Source organism: Haliaeetus leucocephalus, unplaced genomic scaffold (genome assembly GCF_000737465.1).
Source record: "Haliaeetus leucocephalus isolate CR32 unplaced genomic scaffold, Haliaeetus_leucocephalus-4.0 Scaffold187, whole genome shotgun sequence".
Lineage (NCBI taxonomy): Eukaryota > Metazoa > Chordata > Aves > Accipitriformes > Accipitridae > Haliaeetus > Haliaeetus leucocephalus.
In genome coordinates, this window is record NW_010972623.1 from 98,399 (window position 1) to 125,203 (window position 26,805).

The 26,805-nt window shown below is 43.6% G+C and overlaps 1 protein-coding gene across 1 annotated transcript in view; it reads right to left on the reverse strand.

The window, feature by feature from the left end:
• Positions 1-9,386: 9,386 nt before the first annotated feature.
• Positions 9,387-26,805, reverse strand: part of LPL (lipoprotein lipase) — a 17,609-nt gene continuing 190 nt past the window's right edge. Inside the window, exons 2-10 of the mRNA XM_010565202.1 lie at positions 19,740-19,903; positions 19,421-19,600; positions 18,680-18,791; positions 15,992-16,225; positions 15,507-15,749; positions 14,254-14,374; positions 13,254-13,436; positions 11,978-12,082; positions 9,387-10,971 (exon numbers count right to left, since the gene is read on the reverse strand). Coding sequence (XP_010563504.1) covers positions 10,926-10,971; positions 11,978-12,082; positions 13,254-13,436; positions 14,254-14,374; positions 15,507-15,749; positions 15,992-16,225; positions 18,680-18,791; positions 19,421-19,600; positions 19,740-19,903 — 1,388 coding nt within the window. The 3' untranslated portion in view covers positions 9,387-10,925. The remainder of the gene's footprint in view (positions 10,972-11,977; positions 12,083-13,253; positions 13,437-14,253; positions 14,375-15,506; positions 15,750-15,991; positions 16,226-18,679; positions 18,792-19,420; positions 19,601-19,739; positions 19,904-26,805) is intronic.

Sequence of the window (26,805 nt, forward strand, 5' to 3'; positions counted from 1 at the left end):
AGAAGTTCAGACCTAGCTGTGCTGTGAGTGAGTAAGAAGGACCCAGCTAGCTAACTACCACAACTTCACAGGGCTGGGAGGGTGAGCATGCATGGTATCCCAGCACTGCACAGCAGTGACTAGCTTATCTTCAGCATTCAGTCTTCAGAGTACTGAGTTACTAGGAAAGCTTTTTTCCCCCTCTCTCTTTCCCTCACTGGTTTTTAACTTTAACAAATGTGAAAGGTGCTGATAAATACTGCAAGTGAATGATACAGTATTTACTCACTCATGTTCCCCCCTGTTTGTGAATTTATTTGTCTCAGCATTGTCAAAGAGCAAAGACCTTTCTTACATTACATCATTGCTCTTTCACCCAGCAATAGCTGAAGCCCAAATATTGACCTTCTCCTCCTCTGCATCCACGCTTGCTGCTTCTAGCTGCTCAGGGTGTTACACTGGACCTTTCTTTCTGGAAAAGTTATTCTCGAGTTTGTACTCTGTTGTTAATTCAGCAGAGGCAGGAGAAACACAGCCATGTTTCTTGTCAGCCTGCTTGTACTGAAGAGCTGTGTGCCTGGCTACTCTTCTTTATAGCACTTCACATGGCTGTGCATGGTGACAGCAATATTGACGGGTTTTCTCTAACAGGAGAAGGTGGCACAGAGTCAGTTACCAAATCCATGAAAGTGCTTTCGTAAAGGTAACAGAAATATTGTTAACAAAAGCTGCCTTGTGATGTGTTCTCCTGTGTCAATCCTTAACCAAAAGATGTGGTTTACTCTTGAGCCTGGATCCAGGCTATTCTCTAAGTTTTGCATGCACTATCTGTTTTCTGGCATAGCTATGGTCACATTGCAGATGGCTTTCGTTAAGGCAGAGAGCTGTGCAATGCTTCCCCCAGAGTAGGAGCACTTGAAATCCCCATCTTGAGTGCTACAACAGTGATTTAGGTGTTCCCACAGGTCAAGATGTTTCACTTGCTCACAACATACATTTATCAAGAGATAGGAGTAAGGGGCCTTTTACTGTCTCTGCTTTAATGTGACAATCCTTCACTACTGGATTGTATTGATTCTTTCAAAGTTAAAATTTATCAGTGTAGAAAGGACTTGTATCATAGGAAAGAAGTCCAGGAAACCGATGTTTACTAGGCTCAGATGCACCACTGACCAAGCTTGACCTGTAGGGAGCAGACAATTAACCCTCTTCTCCTGCAATCAAACTGGTTTTAATATAGTTATGGGGATTCATCAAGTCCCTGTTCCAAATCTTCAAGCATCTCTTCCACATACAGCTGAATTTATTTCCCCTCACCATCAGTTTTTGTAATGTAAGAAAGTCTAGTCTGGCACAGTGGTAGGAGAAACCTGAACTTAGTGCAATGTTTCTTCCATGGACAGCCTTCCCTTCCGTCCAATATAGAGTGTACTACTTAATTCAGTGATGAAAGTGTTTCTCTTCAAGGATTTAATATTCTTTGTCTCATCTCTAGAAACATTAAATATAGGACTCAAATTCAGCTATATAAAGTATATATTTGGGGGTTCTTTTGACTAACACTAGGCAAACATGTAAAAATTAGTCCTCCCAGCAACACACATACAGGATCTTGTAGGGAGAAATGTGTTCCTGCTTAACAACACTGTATGTACATCAGCAAAGAATACTATGGAAAACAGGACACGGAGTGAAGAGGATATTCTTTACAGGATATGGATCCAGAGTCCTCAAGATGCCATCCAACTGCACAGAGGAAAGTCCAAATAGAAGATTACTAATATTTCTTTAAAAGAACATACAGTGCAATCAACAGAAGATGGTTTCACAGGTGGGTCCTCTTATTCTAATATGTTAGGTGATCAACTCATGGAGGACTTGGAAACTCCTATCTTGTTATCTCAATATGGTGCCTTTCTTTTCCCATCTGTGATGGCCTTTAGACCAAAAGCTGGGGTTAAAGGGAACCTAATAGGAAAGGCAAAAATTGTTGCAGGGTCCTTAGAGAAGCAGCTGATGCAGGCTCATCTTCTAGCTGGCTGGAGGGGGGATAGCCTTGCAAAGAGTAACACACAAATTCAACAGGCTCTTATAAGGCCATGGGACATAATGCACAGGGGCATTGGTAGGGGGAAGGATGCTGAATTCTGCAAACTTGGTCAGAAGAGAAGTGAAAGGAGAAATGGAAAACAGGATTCACCAGCAAGCTAGTATAAGTTTGGGGAGAAGGTCATAGAGGCTTAGTCATACCTACACAAAGATGTCCAAGCATCTGGTCCAAGCTTGGTAAGGAAATACAAGTTCTCCTCTGTGGTTATTTAAAAGCTACTTTTCAGAGCTCTTTGCCAACTTGGTTACACTTTGTCTGCAAGAAAATACTCCCATGTAACCACAGTTATCGCTACCCCTAAGATGCCCAAGGAAGTCTTGAAGGCAATGGGACTACTACCCTGATGGCTAACAAGCTGTCAGAGAATGGCCAAAACCAAATGAAGTGATGGTCAGGGACCAGTCATTCAGAAGAGGCACCACTGAGTAACTGAAATGGCTCCGAGGGGGTTGCTTGAGCACTGACAAGAAGCCCCAAATAAACATTATATGGAAGGTTTGCCCTCTTGTGATGCCTCCCATACAAATTCAAAATGATGCTTTCAAATGCAGAGGGGGAAAAATGACACCCAATTTTGAATGTGATTAGCCGCTTAAGTCTTCCATTAAAAATAGCCACAAAAATGCCATTATTTTTATGCTCTAAATTTAAATCCACACACATTAAGTACGGGAGTAAAGTTACTATTGAAAGAATGTTCCCCAGCATTTCCCTAATTTCTCCCCAGGGTCTTTAAATTCTCTGATGTTAAAAGAAAAACAAAGAACTACAGCAAGGTACATGAACACAGGTCTAGAAATAAAAAAAAAAAAAAAGCAAGCATCTTCCATTACTTGAATCAGCCATTGTGTAGGCATTTGCTTACTCCATCACTGCTCTGTGCTCAGGACGTTAAGAGAAGACTGATATTGGAAGTAGGTTTTTTTGTTGCACTGAGCCTAGTCTGTGTCTCCTGTCTAAGGCCTGGGAAATAAAATCAGAGAGATTAAGATCTGCTTTTTACCCTTGTACCGAAAAGCCTTGCAAGCAAAGGGCAAAATGTTGCCAAGATAAACAAAAAAAATTTGGCTTAATTTTGTGTCTGGGTTATAAATACATTTAAAATGGAGAAAAATTAGTCATATATAAATAATAGCTCGATTACATTCAAGAATATGTGGGTGGGTGTTCTGGGCAGAATAATTTGCTAAGGCAGAGCTCTTCTTCCTTGCTTTTCCTCTTCCTCTTAATTTATTCTTCTTGCTGAATATGTGCTTTTTAACGTTTATTTATATCTTGATCTTCATTCTGTAATCTGGGTGATCTTTCTATAATGAGTCTTTACACACTTTTCTTTAGGATTGGTTTGTTATGGACTAAACATTTTTAATAGATACCAACACAAAGTAAAACACTTAAGTGTATACCTAGCTTCAGGTGCACACTTCATTTTTTTGATATCAGAAGAATGTGTATTTAAAATCAAGGGAATGCTTAACAGCTTTAGTGTGCTAGTCTTGGTATGGCTAGTACATTACAGTACTGTACAACCTGCTGCAACACCAAAGACCCCCTCTTCCCTCTTGCCTCTTAGACATTTCTGCTCTTTCTTTTTGCTTTTTGTTTTGTTTTTGTTTTGATTCTTCTCAAAATTGATGCTGACATGTAACATAATCCTCCAAAATTTAGACTTCTGTCAAGCATCCTGGCTGTTGAACCTCCCTCCTACAGATCAAGAAACCACCTGCTCTAACTACTCTATTTCCCATTTTGCAGCTTGGCAGCAGTGAAGAGTTTAAGAATCAGTGTGACCACACCTGGCTTCAGAGCAAGACACAGCAAGGGTCTGGAAGGGGCACACCACTTGAGACATGAGGGTAGGTGCCACATAGAGCAGTGAGCTGGAATTACATGAGAGCATCTCTGAGATAGCTCCCATCGTCCATGGGAACATCTGGCCTGCCAGCAAGAAGCCGAAGGCAAACAGTGGGCTTTGCTCAGGATTGTCTTAGTCTCATACCCTCCTACAGCAGCCCCTAGATATTAAATGAAGTATTATGTACCATCTCTCTCTCTTTAGTTTTAATTTTAATTGGGTGGCATTTACATCACTGCAATTATGTTGTTTTTTCTGGCATCCCATAGATAAGCAAGTCTGTACTAGCCAAGGGATGATGGCAATATTTGTGAGAACTCATCCAGAGCTGGTATTTAACCTAGTGCTTGAGCAGATCATGACCTGACATTGTACGTACTCAGTTTGGTAACAATCCATAGGAGGAGCAAAGGCAAGAAAGCTTGAGCTATGCTTTCCTTTCAAAACTGGGGTATCATGCCAGGTGTTAGTATAGCACTAAAGAGCCCACATTGTCAAGAAAAAGACTTTTCCCAGCCTCAGTGGGGTTTGGATTAGGCCTCACACTGTGAGGGCAGAGTTAGCCTTTTCACCAGGAACACAAGTCTGGTAGCCCTCTCCTCACATCCAGAGTCAGCCATGGAAGAGGTTTTTAATCCCAAGGATTAAGGGAGCCTTGTGCAGCAGCAACCTCCCAGGCTGCGGGAGGAAACCTCAAAAGCTTCTGAATGCAGCATGCCACAGGAAAGAAGCAAGGGCCTCACCAAAGCCTGAGGACCTGGCAAGGAAACCTGAAGTATTTTTTTTAATGCTTCTTTTGAAAAAGCGTGTCTATTCTTAGCATCTTTTCAACCTGTTCTAGTGTGGAAATCTGTTCCTACTGCTCCTAATTTCTGTGGTGTACCTGTACATACAAAGAAGTGAGCTGGCACTGGCAGTCCTCTCTGGGAGTGTCCTTGTTTCACTACTTAGAAGATTCCAGGTTTACAGCTAATTGTGGGTAAAAAAAAGCTTTGGTAGGTGGAGCAACACAAGATGTGTCCTCACTTCCTGGCACTTTTGAGGACAGACACATGGCCAGCCAGGCTGTGTCACTGCTCACCGAGTGGTTCGACATGGTGGGGTGATGAACAGTAACAGACACTCTCCAGAGTCATTGGGGAGAAACGGGACTAACGATATCAGGTTACTTCCCACAGGAAGGGCTTACAATGAAGAACAAGGTGTTTATCTGACATGAATGGTTGGGAGATTACATCATTGGACTTATACTGCACCCACACACTAACACCTGCTACACCCAAAGTGATCCCTCTTTAGCATCTGCTTTTCTGATGTGGATGCATTGTTCTGGCTGAGCTAACTTGAAATGATTTAGGGAAGCATCCTGAGCATTGCTGAGCAGAGATAGCACCACACACGGATACAAAGGCATTGTTGAAACAAACTCTACATGGGATGTTCTGCCAAATGGTTCCCTTCCCTTCCTCTTCTCATTTCCTTGTTCTCCTTCAGTCACTGGAGAATGCTAATCCCTTTAGAGGTTCATGTGTAAACTGGTGACTTTCCAGACCTGCTACAAAAATGACTTTTCTGGAAAGAGGCAGCAATGGAAGATGGAAATTTCTTTCCTGGATGATGACTTGGTGGCAGTTGGATTTGTCCCCTTGGACCTGAGGATTTTAGTATTCCTATGCTTGGATTGACAGAGGCAGAATATGGACAGCCCTGCATTGACAGCTGTAAACAAAAAGGAAAATACTACCATTACTTTAATTCTTCCTTTTTATTGAAAATTTGTTTTCGGTGTTTTTGACCAGCTTTAGAAACAACACATTTGCAATGTCTTGCTCATCCAAAGCAGCAAGTTTCTGACATTTTGTTCACAACACACAGAAAAAAGCAGACACGTAACTATATCTGAAGGGAGAAAAGCATTTTCCATAGCTAGTCATCACAGTTTGTGAAAGAAAAAAAAAAACATTGGTATACAAAGATGTGGGATTTATATAGGCCTTCATGATTTCAAGGCTCATGGAAATGAACCACCCATTTTACAGACGTGGAAAGAGGAATAGTTTTCTCACTGCTGAATCAATTGAGTGCTTTCTCAGCTTTTATAGAAGAACTAATCTTGGACTTCAGATGATAAGCTATCATTCTTGCCCCCTGCAATCTAATGTTTAAAGCATGTGTCCCCTGATGTGAAACCAGGTGCCACATTTCAGGCACCTATGAAGAATACAGTGCCTCAGCAGGGGAGTCAAATCAGCTAAGTACCAAACTGCTAATTGAGTATGGAGACACCTACAGACAGCACATTCATTCCTGGTTCCAAAAATTTCTTAGAATGAAATATGTGGGAATAAAATCTAGGCACTAGGAACTTGAGTCAGGACTTCCTTGCCTTGCAGGCACATTGGCTGAAATCCTTTTCTTCACCCTTTCTTTCCAGCCAAGAATGGTTCTCTCTGCCTTTTCAAGCCATTGGTTAGCCATGGGAGAGTCTATGCCTTCCCCCCCCCCAGCCCTCTCTGGAGACACTTGGCAGGGTAAGCAGGGATCATTACATTTCCTGACGTGGCTGGGTATTGCAGAGCAAGGTGCAAGAGTAACATAGCCAGGGATGGCTCTGAAGGCTTACAGGGGAGGCCTGGGTTCTTGTCCCTGGACCAAAAACTATTTCTCTGCTTTACCTAATAATGTGTTTAGTGTAGTGAGGTTGCTGTGGCTTTAAAAGAGTAGTAATATCATGGTGCTTTTAGGAGATATGGTCACAGACTTGTCTTGTACAACTCTAGGAGTCCTTCCAGTCCCCCAACCCAGCTGCTGACACAGGGAAAGCAGCAGCATCCTTAGAACACCTGCTGCCAGCATTTTCATGCAGTCTTTCTCCACAGATTTGGTTCCTTCCCTGTCTTCCCTCTCCCATTCATTCCCCCAGGGTACTCCCTACTTCCCATTCCTTCCCTTCCCCTCCAGTTCCTCCCCCTCCCTTTTTCATCCCTCGCTTTTGTGCCCATCCATTTTCTATTTGCATACCTCCCCTCCACTTTCACAAGGAGTGAAGCTCTGCTCCTGTCAAAGAGCAGCCTCTTTGACCAAGGAACAATGTTGGAAGCAGAGTCTCCCAAGCCAACTCAGAGCTGCTCTAAATGCTCCTAATATTGTCCCCCATGTGCATGTCACTACAGCTCTTCTTAATTCTGGCACTCCCAAGGTCCTTGGTAGAGCCTTGCTGTGTATTACACAGAGCAACTGTTCTGATGACAACCACTCTTGAGCTCAGCTGTGCTTACAACATGGGGTCAAAGTGACTTTCCACTGTTAATCCCTTAAGTGGTAGTGGTGGTAAGTGATTGGTGCTTGCCTTCTGTATCCACAGGGTCAGAATACCTCTATTTTGGTCATATTGGGTTTGTGTGGCAAGGTTTTGGTAGTGGGAGAGGTTACAGGGGTGGCTTCTGTAAGAAGCTGCTGGAAGCTTCCCCTGTGTCTGACAGAGCCAATGCCAGACGGCTCTAAGATGGACCCGCCGCCAGCCAAGGCCAAGCCCATCAGTGATAGTGGTAGCGCCTCTGTGATAAAATTTTTAAGAAGGAAAAAAAGTTGCTGGGACCCAGGAACGGCAGCCGCAGAGAGAGCGAGAACATGTAAGAGAAACAACCCTGCAGACACCAAGGTCAGTGAAGAAGGAAGGGGAGGAGATGCTCCAGGCGCCGGAGCAGAGATTCCCCTACAGCCCGTGGGGAAGACCATGGTGAGGCAGGCTGTCCCCCTGCAGCCCGTCGAGGTCCACGGTGGAGCAGATATCCACCTGCAGCCTGTGGAGGACCCCACGCCAGAGCAGGCGGGTGCCTGAAGGGGACTGTGACCCCATGAGAAGCCCGCACTGGAGCAGGCTCCTGGCAGGACCTGTGGATCTGTGGAGAGAGGACCCCATGGAGCAGGTTTTCTGGCAGGACTTGTGACCCCATGGGTGACCCACGCTGGAGCAGTGTGCTCCTGAAAGACTGCACGCCATGGAAGGGACCCATGCTGGAGCAGTTTGTGAAGAACTGCAGCCCATGGGAAGGACCCACATTGGAGATGTTCGTGAAGGACTGTGTACTGTGGGAAGGAACCCCACGCTGGAGCAGGGGAAGAGTGTGATGAGTCCTGCCCCTGAGGAGGATGAAGCGGCAGAAATAACGTGTGATGAACTGATCATAAACCCCACTCCCCGTCCCCCTGCACTACTGGCGGTGGGTAGGTAGAGAATCCAGGAGTGAAGTTGTGCCTGGGAAGAAGGGAGGGGTAGAGGGAAGGTGTTTTGAGATTTGGGTTTATTTCTCACTACCCTACTCTGGGTGATGGGCAATAAATTATTTTTCCCAAAGTTGAGTCTGTTTTGCCCGTGGTGGTAATTGGTTGAGTGATTTCTCCCTGTCTTTATCTTGACCCACAAGCCCTTTGTTATATTTTCTCTCCTCTGTCCAGCTGAGGCGGGGGGCGGGTGGGGTGTGCAGATAGAACAGCACCTGTCATCCAGCCAGGGTTAACCCACCACATGGTATAGCAAGGGGCAGAAGCATAGTTCTCACACTTGCCAAAAAAAAAAAAAAAACCAAGCATGTCAAAGTAAGGGCTGTTTTTAAAAGGGCATGAAACTTGAAAACCACAAACTGCAGGTGACCAGCCACTGCTCTTGTGATAGGGATATCTGCTGGCACATAGTCATTCTTTGATGTGCGATTTTTGCATTTCTCAAAAAGAAAGGCCAGGGGGCAGGGGGAGTCTTACCCCATCTTTTCCAGAATCCAAATAAAAGGCTGCAGCCTTCACTTAACAGATATACAGCAGATTGCTTCATCAAAAGGAAACTAGGGTCTTTTGCATGAGTTTGAGAATTTTATTAAAACCATAGGCTTCCATTCTGTACAAAACTGAGGAGCTTTCTTTTAAAAAAAAAAAAGTATTAACCACATAGGAAATAATGCAGTGTAAGTGGTTTGTTGACAAAAATCTCTCTGAAAGCTATATACAGGATTAATACTACACAACTGTATTAATGTAGAGTCTGTCAGCAATTTTAGCAATATATACAAACTACACACATAAATATCTTATTTACAGCTAATAAATAACATCCAAAGCTAAATCATGTGTCCTCATGTACAAGAACCTTCACTATTTTGTATCCAAGTTCTGTATGTGTTTGTATTTGATCCTGTATTAAGAGCACACCTGTTCAGACAGTTTATCTCCAGAGAACTTAACCCTTAAGAGAAAACTGCAATAAAATGTGAAGTCTACAGGGAATAAATCATTATATTTATTTTTAGAGGTCTCAGATGCAGTGGCTCAATATTCACCCTCAGTGACTCATCATATCTCTGCTGTAGTTTAAGGGTTAGGAAATCAAATGTGAGCAATTTCAGAGTTATTAATATTCCAACATATTGCACTGTTTAAGACTTTTATCCCCAAATATACTAGCAGCCATGGCTGGAGAAAAAAAAAACAACCCAAAAACAAAAACTGTGCACATAAACACATACATGTTGGTTTTGCCTTCAAGATGGGATGATATTGGTGAAATCACCACCTCCACAGTCTTGCATATGCAGGAAGACTACAAAAACCAGCATCAATAACTCACATTACACTTCTCCAAGTCCCTACCTTCAAGCCCTTCTGCCTCCCCAGTATTTTGTTTATCTTCTAGAAAGCTAAGAGAGGGCTAACTGAACCTTTCAGAGCACTAGAAAAATTACACGTTACTTAAAAAAGGGGAAGCAGAATCCCTTTATTTTTGGCAACTTGCAGCATGTCTAATTCAAGTGTTTTTCAGAGTATTCATTCTTGTTCATCACACAGTCAGGCTCTTTTTAACTGTCACAGCTCCTGCTCCTTGCCAAATTCCACCTCAAGTCAGAAAACCAAGCAGCTACTAGGATCTACGGCTGTATCACAGCCAAGCAACAAACCAAGGTGGGTCACTGGCAGTCATAATTCCAGTACAGGGAAGCATGAGCATGCTTGTCACCTGTCAAAGTAGCTTCACTTGCACTGAAGACTGCATACAGCAGCCACTCAGCTGCATGACTGACATTTGGTGTCAAAGAGCAGAGAAACTGTCAGAGTTTTGGCATATGGAATGCAAGCAAGTCGGGGCGGGGGGGAACCCACACAAATCTGTTTCCTGCAGTTTCTAGTAGCTCAATTCCTTTGTAGTTCCTTATTCACACAGTGTTGGAGGCCAGATGGTTTCATTTTCAAGGAATGAAAGCACACATGAAAAATTCAATGTCTGCACAGGACACTGGTATTGCTGTCTTCTCCTACAACTGCTATTTATTCCAGGGTAAGCTGCATAGAAGTATATAGCTTAACAGATCATACCTATTGCTAAGCAGCACTGGCATCTACCCCCAGTAAAACACATTCATAACCACAAACTAGAAAATTCATCCCCATATTAAGTCAGTCCCTGACACCTTTTAGTAATACACACAGCAAAGGTGTTCTTTCACGTGAGAAACCTACTCATTTGCTAAACACACACTTGAAGACAATGAACTCTAGTTACTGAGCTGTCTGAAAATTCAGCCAAGCCAGAAGAAAACCTGTCCAGCTTCAGAATACTCCTAAAAAGGAAGAAAAGCCAGGTACAGGGCTTTGCTTCTTTTCAATAAATACTAGAAAATTGCTATAGAGGATTTGATGTCGAGAAACCTTGTCACAAGGCACCATGATTAAGCAAAATTACTTATTCCTTCCCAGCACTCAAGCCTTTGGCAAGTTGTTTTGCAGGTTTCTTTTTGTTTTTAATTATTTGGGTAATGTATCTTTATGGTTAGTAACTTTGTATGCTGACACTTCCTTACAAGATAGCTAGAAATAGCAGGCAAAAAGCCAGCAGTGGATAAATATTTCTATATATTTGGTTCTGAACATCCAGTCCGCAGGGATGAACAGACTCTCCTCCTCCCCAGTGTGGAAAATCTTCATTCTTGTCACTTATGCAGATTCATCAGCAGAATTTTCTTTAGAGGCTTTCTTGGCACTGTGGCAGGGTGGGGGAAGACAGATAAGGTGAGGAGGAGAAGGTAAGATACTTGTTCTTTTTGTCTTATTCTTGAGACTTAAGATTAAAAAAATACTATTTAACAGGAAAATAAGTTACATGCTTGGGCTTTTCCTGGCTGCTGCTTGATTTTACACGTCAGATACACACACAGAGCTCTCAAGGCCTCCCCAGGTCATTGCCTTGGAGTGAAGGTCAGCACATGTGCCTTTTTATGCAGAACTAGATCTCAGTATAGAAGTGTCCCCATGAGACCTTTCACACACAGCAATTACACTGAAATAAATATAACCACTTTTCCAGCTCAAACTTTAGTGGATAAAGTCCAAATAAAGCTGGCCCCACATTTGAAAGTTTACTCTGGGTCAGAAAAATTATTGATCAAAAAATGAAAGTGCACCAAGGGCTATTAAACACAAAGACTCAATCTCCGATCGAAATCAAGAGATGCAAATCTCAGGAAGTCACTCACGGTACAGTTGCCAGCAGAAAGCAGTGTGCCAGGGAGAGCACCTGCAGATGCCTGCTCAGTTTCTGTACCAGCCTCTGAATCTGCTGCTGGCCAGTGAGGAGGGAGGGCTCTGGGCTAACTCAGTAGGGATGTTTGGATGTTCTTCAATTAAGGGTAAATGCAGGGTATCTTTAGATAGAGGCATGCTTTCCTCTCTGTGTCAGTGCCTTGTCTGTAAACTCTCTCTAACAGTCATTTATACTTGGCCACCATGAGAACACGAGAAGCACTGAGTTGTACTTGCTTTTCAGACATGCTAACAACCACACAAGGAGATGGTTAGCAGAGAACCAAATTAGGGGTTTTGAAGCTGCCAAGGCTGCCATAAGCAAACCTCAGGTTAGTCTGAGTTGTGATGCTTCTGATGCCTTGAGCAGCCTAGTACACAAGCCAACTAAATCAGGAAGTTTTATTAGATCCTCCTGCTACCACTCAAGTTTCCCCCAACCCAGAAACAATAGTGATCACTCATACCCTCCTCTCTTCCTGTTGACGGGCTCATCTGCACATTTCACAAATATTGCTGCCTCTTCTCCCTTACTTAGATGCGAGGTGCCATCTCGAGAACAGAACACCACCCTGTGGAATAAATATTGGACAATCACATGACTGAGCCAGATGCCTCTTTTTAACCATAGGAACAGGACTGGTGCTTGGAAGCAGTCTTTATACTTTGTCATGTGGGGCACTACTACTCTACAAGCCTGTGAGAAAGTGATTTTTAAAAGACAATTGTGTGACAAAAGAAACATTGTGCAAAAAAAACCTGGCAAGTCCATTATGCATGGAGCTCAAACTGTAGCCATAACTTTTGCTGGTCCTTTACATAAAGTCTTCTGGTGGCTAAGAGACCACAAGCTCTATCTCAAAGTCTCTTGGATCTTTATTTACACCAGTCCTTGTATGACTTTTTGTCAGGTGAATTATCTTGGAAGAAAGCCTTACTCCCTCAAATGCTTGCAAACAAAGTAGGTTGCCAATTCCAGCAAACCTGAGCAGTTGCTTTTCTATTTATCAGTACTTTCCCCACCCCTATATTTGTTCAGCTCTGATGACTGTTCTTTGATCAAGTGACTGCCTTGTTTATTCAAAGGAGGAACATATACACAATACTGTATATAGGACATGTGTACTATGTTCTGGGTCCATTTTCTGCTAACAGATCTCATGTCTAGTGAATATACGTATTTTAAAAGATTGTCAAAGCAGTTCTGTTCAGACTTTGCTGTTTTAACATTCAGGCATTAGCAACATCCTGCAACATTTCATTTTTCACCCACCCACCATTCAGGTATTCAACTCCTAAGAAAATCCAGCTTAACAAAGCAATGATTTCTTGTGCAAATGCACTTTTGGAACGGTTTCTAAAAATCTCTGTCTAAGCATGCTCTTTGCAAGAAAGCTTATGCAAATGTCCAGCGAGAGAAAGGAGGAGAGGAACTGCAAATACAGTCAGAGATGTTGGTTCATGGAGATCCTCTCCTGGATGTTATAACTAACCTGATGCACACAAGACAGTGGTATGCAAATGCATTATGTGGGAGTGAAACTACAGACTGCAGATCCCAGTGGAAGCAAACAACTGAACCTAGCTGACATAAAAGCCAGTTTGGTGCCATGAGCCCTGATTATCAGTGCTGCACCCGTTTGTAACTTCTATCCATGTTTTGTCCTGCCCTGCGAGATACCAGGGATCCGGAAACACTGTCAATTAAAACTAATTTAGCTTATAACAATCAAAACAAGTTACTTTTTCTGAGTTTCTCCTGACTTCACTCTGACTCTCTGGATGTCAAATGTAAAAGGAGTCCACCAGTCTGACCAGCTGAAGAAGCTGTCTTTTTCCCACTGCAGCTTCAGCATAAGCAGGTCACCGATATCCACTTCTGTGTAAATCAGGAAGGAGAAGGTCTTGTTTGAGGAGACTTCAGGCCTGTGGGGAGGGGAATAAGGGAAAAAAAAAAAAAAAAAAGAACTGTTGGACAGATAAAGAAAATTAAGGGGAAACAGAACCAGGACTTTATGTACTTCAGAGAAGAAGGAAGCAACCTTTTCCATAGTTCTGATGGACGGAATAAGGAAAAAACACCTTAAGCTTTTGTAAAGGCACCAGAAAAAGCTACCTCCAGCAAGGCTGGTAAAATCCTGGGACAGACTGCCAGGCAAGGGGTGTCTTCTGCAGTGCTGGTGGCTCTCAGAGAAGCCAGACAAGCACCAGCCAGGAACAGCTTAGGTTCCTTGGAGCAGTAAACAGACTTTGGCGCTTTCCAGCCCCATACCCTGCCAGTCCATGTGCAGGGATGTAAGCACAGACTTCTGCTTATTTGCAGAGCTGTGGAAGCAAATCCCATGTCTCCCTCAGCTTCTGCACTGAGGCCCTGAGGCCCTCAGACCCATCAAACAGTTAACTTCAGGTTGCAGTCTGCTTTTAAGGAGTTTTAACACAGGTGGAACACGGCATCAAGATACTGAAAAGAGAAGAAAACAAAAAAAACTGCCACACCAGAAAAATTGTTATTAGACTGAGCCACAGGTCAGACTTCACATTTCCATATTTCAGATCTCTTATCAAGAAGAACTCCTATAGAGCTTAGATCATTAGCTTCAGCAGTGGATGCATCCCCTTGATCAAGGACAAGAGCAGATTCTGGGACCCTGTAGCTGGAGCTAGAACAAGTTTTTTCAGCTGGGACTTTAACAGATTTAGGTAGACCCAACAGTACATTGCAGTTGTTTCTGTAGCTACTCACAGTGTGAAAGCAATGTCCTCACTCTCCTCTAGAGTGCCATAGAAAGAGATCAGGAATGGCTGGTTTGTCTTGGTCATATTAGTCTTTCCAAAGAAATGGATCTTGACCTGGTAATGGAAGACTGGAAGAACACAAAAGAAAAGGCCATTAGGAAAAAACTCAACCTCCAAAGAGACTGCTGGTGACAAAACCACCCAATAATCCCCATGCAAATCCTAGGCTGGAATATGCCAGTATCACTAAACCAAGGAGTTTAGTTCCCTGCAGGTATCCAGGGAACTATTTTTGTGAGGAGGTAAAGATTAGGATGCCAGGGAATAATGATGAAAACACACCTTTGCAGTTCTGGCAACTAAACTCTGCATTGAAGTTGACTGCCACCATAAAAAAACCCCAGAGTCTGCAGTATTGCCTTCAAACCTGTTATAAATCTGTAAGACTTGCTGTCCTTGAGTTGAAACAAGTAAGTTGTGCCCTCCTCACAGAGGAGCCTCGGCGAAAAAAAATTCAAACCCACTGACATTGCAGATTAAGCAACAAATACAAGAAAAACACCAGTTTTACAGCTGTTCTAACACTGCAGGAATGTGCCCTCTGATTGCTGGTCCATCACAAAATGCACACAATGAGCATACCATGTGGTACAGTCAAAGCTAGAAAGGGGAAAAAAATAAAGTGGTAAAACTCAACTCAGAAGCTATTTCCCTACCTGAAAGCCTTCCAGTTCTTTCTGGCAGTGTCCTTCTCAGATCTACCAATGTGACAATGGGACTCAAAAAGTGCTGCAATATTTTAACAAGGGCTGGTGCTCCTCTGGCAAAGGCACTATGAAAGGCACAAGTCCGATGGTTGCACATCTTTAAAGAAGCTGTGCATCAGGCTGAGCTCTGCTGATTATTTTCCCAGCAGTAGGAAAAATTCATTTGGATGAAAAATACTGAAAAATTTTGGAAGACCCAGTTGTTCTAAGTGACTGGGCCACAGACTAAGTCATCTTAATTTTGCTACTTAGAAACTTGTTACAAAATACGTGCCTTTGTTTTCTGCCCACCACCTCCACAACTTGAGTATGATGATACTGTTTTTCTGACACTGCAGTTTAGTTTGGGTTTAACGGCAAACCGCAGGCAAGCTTCACCCCTGCTTACCAAGGCACCAAAGCAGCAATACTGTCACCTGCAGCACGCACCCACTCTGACACACAGCTGAGCAAAAGTACCAGTCTTGCTCACCAGTAAGCAGGCAGGACCTACCTTTATAGGGCATCTGAGCACGGGTCTTCAAGTACATTTTGGTGTTTCTCTTCGTTCTCACCCTGTTGACCTTGTAACCCAAATTGTTGCAGCGGTTCTTCCGGCAGCTCAGGCAGAGACCCTTCTCAAAGGCCTCCTTTGTGTTGCAGCGGTAGGCCATGCTGGGCTTTTCTTCATAGAGGAGGGAGTCAATGAAGAGGTGGATGGATCGTTCATGGGAGCATTTTACCAACTGATCCACATCTTGAAAGAACAAAAATGTTTAATATGTATACATACATGCATATAATGATATAAACCCCTAAGCAGTGCTGTCAACAGGCACCATCTCCTACACCACAGCTAGGCTTTACAGGGTGACTTTTAAAAACACTTAAAAGAACAAGTTCCTGTGCCTCTCAAAGAGATCTTTGCTTGCAGGAAACCTGCAGGCTATTGAAGGTCACCCTTTGGATGTGATACTGTTTGTTTCGGAGCAGCCTCACCTGCAAAGCCTTTTTCAGCAATCAGACGGAGTGCTTCTCCCAAGTTGCAACCCGGCTGGAAACCTCCACCATTAGGATAAATATCAATGTGTCCAACAGGCTTCTGGATCCCAATGCTGCGGTCTGGAGAGCCTCGAGTGTAGGTGTGTAGGACATCCACAAAGTCAGCATCATCCGGGGAGAGGCGGGTGAGGGCATCGGCATACTCAAAGGTAGGACCAGCTGGATCCAGCCCTTTATGGGGCAAACCACAAAGAAAAACTGAGATTATTGTCTGCCAAGGACACTGACAGTGATAACAAATGCCAAACTCAGCTACCACATTGGGCTGGAGTATTGCATATGGTGCTGGTGTCACTGCAAACATTACACTGGGATCATTTAAGTAGCATTCATGTATATAGGAGAATCAAGTACACTACCTTGAAATGCTGTCACTGTTTAAAAAAATAAGGTGTATGTAAACATATGTAAAGAAGCCCAGATAGCTTCCTCAAGCCTGTAGCATTTCCAGTGTATGGAAGAAACAAGCTAGTAAATGTTTTCTCAATGTCTTCCTCTCTTGTCAAGAATTGTAAAATTTCTATCTGAACTGTCCTAACTCCCTGTTGGGGGAACAAATGGGAAACATAAATGAAAACTTCACTGTCTACATGCCTAAGAGGGATTATAACGGTGAACTGTCAAGCTGCAGCAACACTGACATCAAAAACACCCAGAACTATTCTGCCAGTGAACAAGTACTATCTCTTGAATCCAGACAACTACTTGAGAGATGGCTTGAAGGCAGAGCTGAAGGGACATGTCTTTTCTGCAGCCCACACCTGGGGACAGGTACCTGGGCTGCCCACCCCTGGTTAGCCTCACCTGGTCTGAGCTGCCTCCCCCTCTGCTGTGAGGACTTCAGGGACCACAGCCCATTGCTCCCTGTGCTCAAAGGTGATGCTGCTTTCCCAGACAGGTTCATCCTGGGCACCGAGGGCAACCATGGGGGCATAACTGGTATTTGACTGATTTGGCAGCCTCAGTGAAAGCAACATAGCTGCAGCTCAGAGAAAGGAAGGGTAGACGGACTAGTGCTTTGGCCTCCTCATTTTAATCTGCCGCCTCTCAGGAGTCAGCCTGTCCTGATGGAACTGCTGCCTAGCCTGCCCACCCCCAGCATGCCTGTGGATCTGAGACCACAGCCAGGCTCAGGTGAAAGGGCAAAGGGTGCCAGGAGGAAGGGATCTAGGCTCCCATTTGAATGCCGCTCACAAGCTCTCTCAGCAGCAAGGGCACCACAGATGAGTGATTTTCTTAGCCTCATTTGCTCATGTTGGCATCTCCTTTGTCACCAAGATCAGTGGTAGGGGCTCAGCTCTCCAGGTGCTGGGCTGTAAATCAGCCCCACCATGGCTGTGCACTCTGCCTTGTCTAGCACACTTCTCAGCCTCCAAAAATCACCCTAAGCAGACATCTAGGCATGCACAGGAACAGGGCACACATATGTATACTTCCCTCCTGTCCTGGTTTCAGCTGGGATAGAGTTAACTGTCTTCCTAGTAGCTGGTACAGTGCTATGTTTTGAGTTCAGTATGCGAAGAATGTTGATAACACTGATGTTTTCAGTTGTTGCTCAGTAGTGTTTAGACTATAGTCAAGGGTTTTTCAGCTTCTCATGCCCAGCCAGCGAGAAGACTGGAGGGGCACAAGAAGTTGGCACAGGACACAGCCAGGGCAGCTGACCCAAACTGGCCAACGGGTATTCCATACCATGGGACATCACATCTAGTATAAGAACTGGGAAGTGGGGGCAGGGGATCGCCGCTTGGGGACTAACTGGGTGTCGATCAGTGGGTAGTGAGCAATTGCCCTGCACATCAATTGTACATTCCAATCCTTTTATTACTACTGTTGTCATTTTATTAGTGTTATCATTATTAGCTTCTTCTTCTCTGTTCTATTAAACCGTTCTTATCTCAACCTGGAAGTTTTACTTTTTTTCCCCAACTTTCTCCCCCATCCCAGTGGATGGGGGGGAGTGAGTGAGCGGCTGCATGGTGCTTAGTTGCTGGCTGGGGTTAAACCACAACACCTCCCCTTCCAAAAACTCTCCCAGTATTATTTTCAGCCTAGAATATTACTTGAGCCCATTAAAATTAATTTTTTTTTAGTAACCCACAGTGGATCTCTTCTGATTATCTGTCCAGTCTCCCTTTGAGCCTGTATAAACTTGCATCCACAGCATCCCATGGCAAAGAGCTCTGCAGGACACCCACTGCAGGACGATCTATCTCCTTTTCTTTTTGAACAGCTCCCAGCAGCTGCAAGGGATGACCACCTAGATGAAGACAACCAGCTGAAGTTCTCATGCTGCAAGAGATACGGTGACCTTCTCCAAGCCATGGATCTGGCCAGTCTTGATCACATCCCCCCAGTTCATCTCTTTTCATGTTCAATGACTCCCTGCCTACTCACTTGTGCAGAAGCAGATCAAGGCTTCTCACCCACCACCTTTGCTGTTCTTTTCTGAACCTTCTCCAGTCCTACTACAGAAATATCAGCCCTGCTGATTCAATAAAGCATGAACACATAACCTAAGTACTGCCAACAAGCAACAGTTATTCTGGTGATTTTCCAGAGGAACATAATAATTCACTATGGAAGAGACAGGACTCTCCACTCTACAACCACAGGTTTTCTTACCAGTAATTCGGTTCACCTTCTTCTTGGTCAGGCTCCCAGCAATTCCAGCAGCATGAGCACCTAGACTGTACCCCAGCAAGTGGACATTGTTGAGAGGATAATTGAATTGCTCCTGCAGAAGACAGCGATTTGTTTAAAGTTTGAACTCAAATGGGAAAACATCAGAAGACACAAGGGACAACGTTTTGTAAACACTGGGATTTCTTTGAGCCATGAATAACAGAAGAACACTAAGTACAATTAACATAATTTTGTGCCATACTAGGTTGCTTGAGTTAACTAATTTAAGGCAAAAATCTAAGCAGAGAGGAATGCAGAATGAAGGACAGAACACAGGGCTGTGTATTATATCAAAGGTTTTCACCTACCTCCTCCCCACCAGTTTCTGGATCTCCTAAGTATTCCCCAAAGGCAGGGCAGACTTCTGTTTCCCAAAGGCTGGCTGCTGTATAATATATAGGAACCTGTCTTTCATAGCTATGTCTCACAGAGCCTTCAGAAATACTGTGGACTCACATGGCTTCAGAGACCACAAGGTGAAGTTTCTGGAATGCACTATAAAAGGCCTTCTTGTGTAAAGGATAACCATTAAAGCTGGGATTCTACCAGTGCAGCAAAAGTACTGTCTGCAACAGCTTAACTCCATCTACTGAACAGGAGATGATCAACACAGCTGCATAATTGCTGTTTTGTTTCCTAGGACATTACGTACAATGTGAGACTTGAGACTACATGTCTTACCTCCATCCAGTCAATAAACATAGCAACGTCCTTTCCCACCAGCTTAGTGTATGCAGCAGACACTGGGTAGTGTTGCTGAGCTCGAATTAGCCAGTCCACCACAATGACATTTGAATCGGGTTCCCTCTTGTACAGAGCATCCACCAGCTTCGGGACCCAACTTTCATACATTCCTGTCACCTGTTGGGTTGGGTTTTTTTAATTAAAAAAAAGGAGATATCTTAATATCATCTGTGGTGTATAGACACCTCAGCTGACGTATCTAGCACAGTTTATCAGGAGTGTGGTTAAAAGGGAGATTCCTCCCCTTTCTTCTTACCGTCCACCCATGGATCACCACAAAGGTTTTACTGGTATGGTTGAAGTTGCACTGTGCCAGGCTGTCCACCTGCCCAGGAACCAGGTAACAGACATCCTCATCAGGCTCTGCAGGCGTCCGTAAGGAAAACTTGCTCTCAATTCCCTCAAAATTGGTCTCAGCTTCTGCCATGCAAGAGCACAGGAAACATTCAGTAGTGTTTTAGGAGTATTAGGACAAATAGTTCACAAGTCACAGGTACAATATTGGAGAGATATCAGGAACAGTCAAGAATTGGAACACATGTTTTTCATTTCTTACAATGTTCCTTTTGCACCACAACAGCCATGTAAAGAGGAAATCAAAGGGTGAAAATTGCTCCCCCTCCAAGGTCCTGCTAAAACACTGAGGATCTGGCCAGCTGTCAGAGAGGTATGAATTCCTTTTAGGAGCCAGTATTTTCCCCATTACATTATTAACAGGAAACCTGTGAATTACCACAGCAGTGCAGAGAACTACACAGGACAGTCATAGACAGTACATGCAGGAAAACAGCAAGCTCCTACCATACTGTTACATATTTTGGTGGTTCATCTTCCACATCACTCCATCAGTAATCACTGCCTATCAAGGCTCTTTATAGCACCCAGTAGTTGCAGTGCATTAAAAATAAGAGCTGCAGAGTCACCACTGGTTTACAAAATCCTAGTTTTAACATTTTACCAACAAAGTAGCAAGAAGATCAGACACCCATTAAAGAAACCGAACTAGCAAAGCAGAAGCCTGTATTTTGAAGGCAGTACTTTTTCAGATAATCTGGCAGGCAACGCCACAGGAAAAAACTTTCCTCTGCCTTAAGCTATTTTGAAGGTGGGAGGGGGGTGGTGGGGGTGAGGAGGGGGGTGAAGATCATGTACTGGTGGTAACAAAGCATGTGATGGCCTGAAAAGATCACTTCCTAGAGAACTCCCTCCAGCTTCCAGCTTCAAAACATAAGTTTTCCTTTTGTTCCTACAAAGCAGAGAAGTGACTTTAGGCTTCATGCTCACTACTTCCTTTGTCTGGGAAGAAACTTAAATGCCTCCTCTTTTTACATCTGATTCAACACTTAAGTACCTCTATATCCAGCAGACCCTGTAATTAACTGTGGACTTAAACTCCAATGCGTTTTGAAAACCAGGCCCTACTTTGGCAACTCACATTTAGCAAATATTGATTGCCTGTTTTCCAAGTGAAGCTGCTCAAGGCCAACTCTGTCATGCTCAGTGTTGTGTTTCCTGGCAGCATGACCACCAAGCTTTCACAGACTCCTGAACACACATTAATGAATGGCTCCAAGCCACCACAGGTAATGCAAAGGGACACAGTGAGGACCTCAAGCTGGACACGCAAAACAGATTTCCAGTCCCCTTCCTTTTCCCATTGCAGAAGAGGTCTTCTATGATACCTGGTAGACTTGTATTTCTCCATAAAGTTGAGCTGCATCATCCAGAGGTGATGAATAATGAATGATTTTTTTTTTTCCTAAAACTTAGTTTTTCTGGTCTTCCCATTCAAGCTACCATACACAGCAGGGCATTGACTCATGCCCAGCCTCACTCAGCCCTCAGGTAGCTGGATGAAGTCTGGGAGGTTCCTGCTGTGCTTGGAGGGCCACAGAAATCAGAAATTAAAAGCCTCTTGCATGAGGTGTAAAACTAGCACACAGGCTAGCAACAAATGCTCATGTACAAGCCTCAGAGAAACTGCCATCATCCGCAATCAACGCCTTAACATTGCCCGAGTTCATCAGGACTTCTCACCTGCCAAAAGCAAAGCACATGCAGGGAAGTAACAACTGTTCACTGAACAGAGGCAGTGCTCAGCTTTAGGTTTTGACCTTGACTGTGCTAGGCTGGCTCGCTAATCCAGGATAATTACACTGAGGGCGCCCTTCTTCCCTCTTTCCCCCTAATGAAGGGATAAAGTTTATGAAAAACACCTTTCTCCAAGCCAGTAGGTATTCACATAATGGTGAATATAAGACTCTACCTACTGAAAGCAAAATTTACCAAACTAACCAAATGCTGATCCTTCTCAGAAGTTGCCCCTTTTTTGTATTTTTGCACATTCAAAACTTAATTTTCTCACCAACTGAGAGAGTACAAAAGCTCCTCCTGAAAGAAATCTTTAGACTTACACTATTTACTTTTTAACCAGAAAAAGGAAAGACCCAAAGGCTGATTGGTTAAATATCAACCATAATTTTGCACTCAGCAGTGAATCAGTAAAACCTTGAAAGGATTAAGAACAGCTTTCAACTGTAAGGCATACAATGCAAGGACTTTCAATTATGCATATTCCTGCCCAGCACAGGAAGGCGAACAAGAATAGTCCACCAGCTCACTAGGTAATAGTGCTTCCTTCCATACTTAGATATGATTTCCCTTCTGAATTAAATCTATCTGATAATAATCCAAAATCTAAATTAAATTGATATCCTGTCCTGCAGTGTTTTCAATTACAAACACATGCTAGAATCTGCATATAAGTTCAGACTGCATCTCTTTTGGAAACAAGCTTGTAACAAACTAAATTTACACTGCAAAGTGCACCATACTTAAAGGTGCACCAAACTTAGGACTGCAGTACAGTGGCACCTACCACTGAAGATGTGCAAAGTGCTTCACAAATATTTGTGTGCTTCCACCTAAAAAAATCTGAGTGGGATTTCGGGACACAGGAACACTGAGGTGCAGTTACCACCAGGAAAGCAGCAGCTGCAAAGCAACAGCCTATGAGTTAGGGAAATGGCAGAAGGCCACTTTGCTCATTTAGCTATGTTGTATGAGGAATTAGAAAGTCAGAGGAAATTGTCAGCATCTTTTATGCTCACAAAAGGTGTCACATTGTCCAATATCCACATATGCTCAGTTCCCAGCAGCAAGATACCTCTGGATGAGGGAAGCGTGTGTGGTGGGGTTTGTTACAGACTTCTCAATGATGTGCTCATTAAGAAGCTATTCTCAATATTTGCCTGAGTTAGGCTTTCCAAATTCTATATGGCTCAGAGCATTAAGATAACTTGTCTGCACCTCATGTTGTGCCACACGTATTGCTGGAGTATTACCTCACCTCCCACCTCCTGCAGATTAAATTTCAGAAATACAGTACAAAGGTACATAATAGTACTGACACATATACCGACATCTGTATGTACCATGCTTTAAAACTGCAGCAGAAAAGCTATAAAGCATATCACTTCAGAAAACTAGCATTTCCCACTTCTACTTCTGTATCTCATGAAGTATCTTGGTCTATTTAAAAAAAATGATTCAGAACCAAACTTTGTCATACAGAGACTTTTGTCACAGACCTTTTCCTCATAGATTTAAAGTGAGAAGTCTCCTTGAATCATGTCCTAACTGAGCTAGTCAAACAGTTGGGTCTCATTCTTACAGCCTTACACAACGCCAAAGAAATGCAGAGACAGTCAATGTACACACTCACCACTGGTTAGTTAATGATATGTTTTAACCCAAATTAATCCAGGGAAAACCCAGAAATGGGGAGTCTTCAGCATGTTTCTGAAAGGTGGATAGAAATTTACCTGAATTTGCATCAGGTTTTACATAACATAGGTATAGAAATTAGATATAAAGAAATTTATGTGCATCCATACTGAGGCACTAAAGTAGGTTTGAGTGACAAGAATGCAAGTCCATTTCTAAACAAGGCCTTGAAGAGAAGCAGGCCTGGAGGTAAAAATGTGTAGACAAAACAAATCCATGCTTTTGCTAAAATTCACACTTTCCCAGGCTTAGTTCAGCAGCAGTATAAAGGCATGTGCTCTGTATTGCAAAAGCTTCCAGGGGCCCAGTTGCAAATACAAGCCCCTGTTACAAAATAAAGTTTTCTGGCCACTGCTATGTGCTTACAGTTAACAAGGTGACCTACAAAGGGATTATTTAGGGAACTGGAAAAGGGAGCGGAATTAAGAATTAAGCCACCAATTTCAGACCCAAATTGGCTTTTCTAATAGCCCACAGGCTACATTGCCAAAATCCATCATTTTATGCTCTGCAAACTTTCTGATGCTTTTCTTATACCTCCACTTACATAATCTCAGTTTTCATACTTTAAAAAAGCTGTCCCATATGTCAAGGTATAGAGAATATCATACAACTCAGAAGAAAGTGGGGGAAAAAAAAAAGGCTGAGAAACTGGAAAAAGTCAGAAGCTTCATTTTCCTGTTTAAACCTTGTGACAACTTTCAATTTGCGATTTGTGAAACTCCATTCAGTTAGGGACTCCTATCAATTTTGAAAGCATCCCACTGACTTTAAGCATTCTGACAGAGTCCAAGTAAGAGTTTACACACTAATCAAGAGAATTGAGCTTCAAGTTTCCTTCATGAGAAGCCCAAGTCAACCAATTTTGATGAAGAAAACAGTTTATCAGTGATCAGCTGGGTGGACAATGTGAGTTTTGAGGAAGTAACACCATCTGGAATATTAATCAAAAGTTAAGCTGCCCGCATCAGACACAGGATGCCAAATATAACAATGCATTTGCCAGAATCACTGCACCTGAACTATGGTTTTAAAAAGGGAGTCTGATAAACAACAATTTCCTAGCTTTATGGACACAGACATGGAAATACTATTAGCTAGGTGCAAAGATCATTAGAAATTACATTGCTAGACTGTGTAAACTCAAGCCCACACAGACATACACACATGCACAGCAGAAAACATCTGCACATAACTCCAGCTGGTTATGTAAATTTTGATGTTAACTGGAGTAACTCCTCTCTCAGCTGATAACCAGCATTAGGATCATCCATCAATTAGTCATACTGAATTCCTAAATGAGTTCTGAAGCAAACTCATGGTCAGCTGTAATTACAGAAATTGTTATTGTTCAATTTGATCTACACTATAAACTGAAAGCAGACTACTGTGTGTTGCAATCCAACGAAATCTACCCCACAAGTCAGGTTATTTAACTTTGCTGTAAAGAAATTACAACTTCAAGGTTATTTAAGTCTTCCTTAATGGCAGAGCCCTGAGAGTACCTTCTCCTTTACTTCCCATGTAGGGTCAATGGAAAGAGCAACACCTAGATGCTGAGCAGGGACCTCCCAGCTCAAGTCCTGCAGCTGGCAAAACAAGGGCAAACTGCTGTTCTCACACATGGATGCTCGCCCCTCTCCAAGGCACTCCCTGTCAAATAGATCCTTACTCAGCTGCAGCTGGGAGGCTTGTAACTCAATCCAGCAGAGCTCTTGCCGTCCATCAGTCCCTCCGGGATATCTGGAGTTAGCCCAAGACAATAAAATGCAATCACTGTCAGGCTTTGCAGTAATATGGAGGAAAGGATGCATGAGAAAGCCATACCATGCAAGTACTTCCTGCACAGAAGAGATTCCAGCAGACTTTTAGGAATGCCAGCGCTCATGCTATTCTCCAGCACTCTTTTGATGCCTGACAGCCTCACCACTATGCCTTCTCAGAAATACATTGTTTCTGGAAAGGTCATGCCACAGCTGCCCTGGCAGGTCCATCCCAAACACAGCCACAGCAAAAGCCAGCAGCTCGCATCACACAACAGCGTGAATCTGCTATAACCCCCAACTCTGGATTTACACTGGTAAAAATAGAGGCCAGAATGTCTTCCTAGTAATGTTTTTATCCTGTCCTGGAACACCAATGTTATCTTCACCTCAAATATCTTTTTCTAGGTTGCTTATTAAATACTCTGGATTCCTGGAGGGCTGGATCATGTATTTTCCATGGTTTCAAAACATCTTTTTACCATGGTGTGCAAGAAATAGCGTGGGACTGAAGGCTTGTACATCTTTAGGATGATCACACAACCTGTTTTCATATAACCTGTTCCTAAGGAGAAATAATGTAATCATTAGTAAGTCTGTGGCAAATCAGTTCCTACAGGGATGAAGGCTAGCTCTGGGAAGATAGTTATTTTACTGTATGAAACTTGCATACTGTGATGAAAACTGCTCTTGGTTGCCTCTGATGGCACAAGATTGGATTCAAAGCGAGAATACATTCCTTTGGCTGTACCCTAGCACCCTATCCTCTTACTTTTGAATACTTCCCTTCAGCTTCCTTGTGCACAAAGGAAATAACAAAGGCATCCTCGGTGAAAAAAGCAGCTGTTTCCATATTCCATTTCAGTATCACACAGTAGCTCTGAGAGCTACAGCCACATTTTCTTCTAAGGCTGTGGCCTCTTCAAGGTAGGCATTATATGTGGAAGATTAATGTAAGAAATTAAGACTGTGACAGGGCACTGCTAACTTAAGTTTGAGGAATAGTGGTCTCCTAAAGCTAGTTTCTTTGCTCATTAAAACTGCAATCATGTTGCAATTAACCAAGAGAGCATTAGTGAACATCCAGCACTCTACATTTTCCCATGTTTCACTTCCTCTAGCCTGGAGGGTGCCTACGCACAAATGCATGTACAACTTAAATAAATATATATGAGAGTATATCCCTCTGTTCACTTTTTCCCTAACGGATTCTGCTGCGCTAAAGACATTAACTACAAACCAAGCACATTATCATGACACTGATGAAACTCAGCCTTGTCCTAGACAATTCAGATCAAGAGCCATAGGAAGTTGGGATGCAGGGCTCCCATGGGATAGGCGAGTCCCGTGCACAACGGAGAGCTCTGGCCCTCTGGAGACGAGGGACCCAACCGTGGTGCTACCGCTGTGCCGATCCGGCTCCAGCAAGGGACTCCTGGAAGCCACCTTGCTCCTGGGGAAAGAACAGATCCCAAACCTTCACAGGCCGTGCCATCAGCCCGGCAGGTTGTGCCCACGCTCCGGGCAGGGAGCTGGCTCCGGGTCTGCCCTAACTGGACGTGGGTCCCGCCGGCATCGCTCTCCAGCGCCTTCCGAGGCCACCCCACCCCACCCGGGTCCCGCAGCATCCCCGACACCCCGGAGAGCCCTTGCAAATCTAACTTGCAAACTCCCCTTTCCCGCCATGCCGGCAGCATTTCCCCAACACCCCCTCCCCCTCCCCCCGCCCCCTCCCCTCCCCAAATCCAGCAGGCATGCCCGGCACCTCCCCTG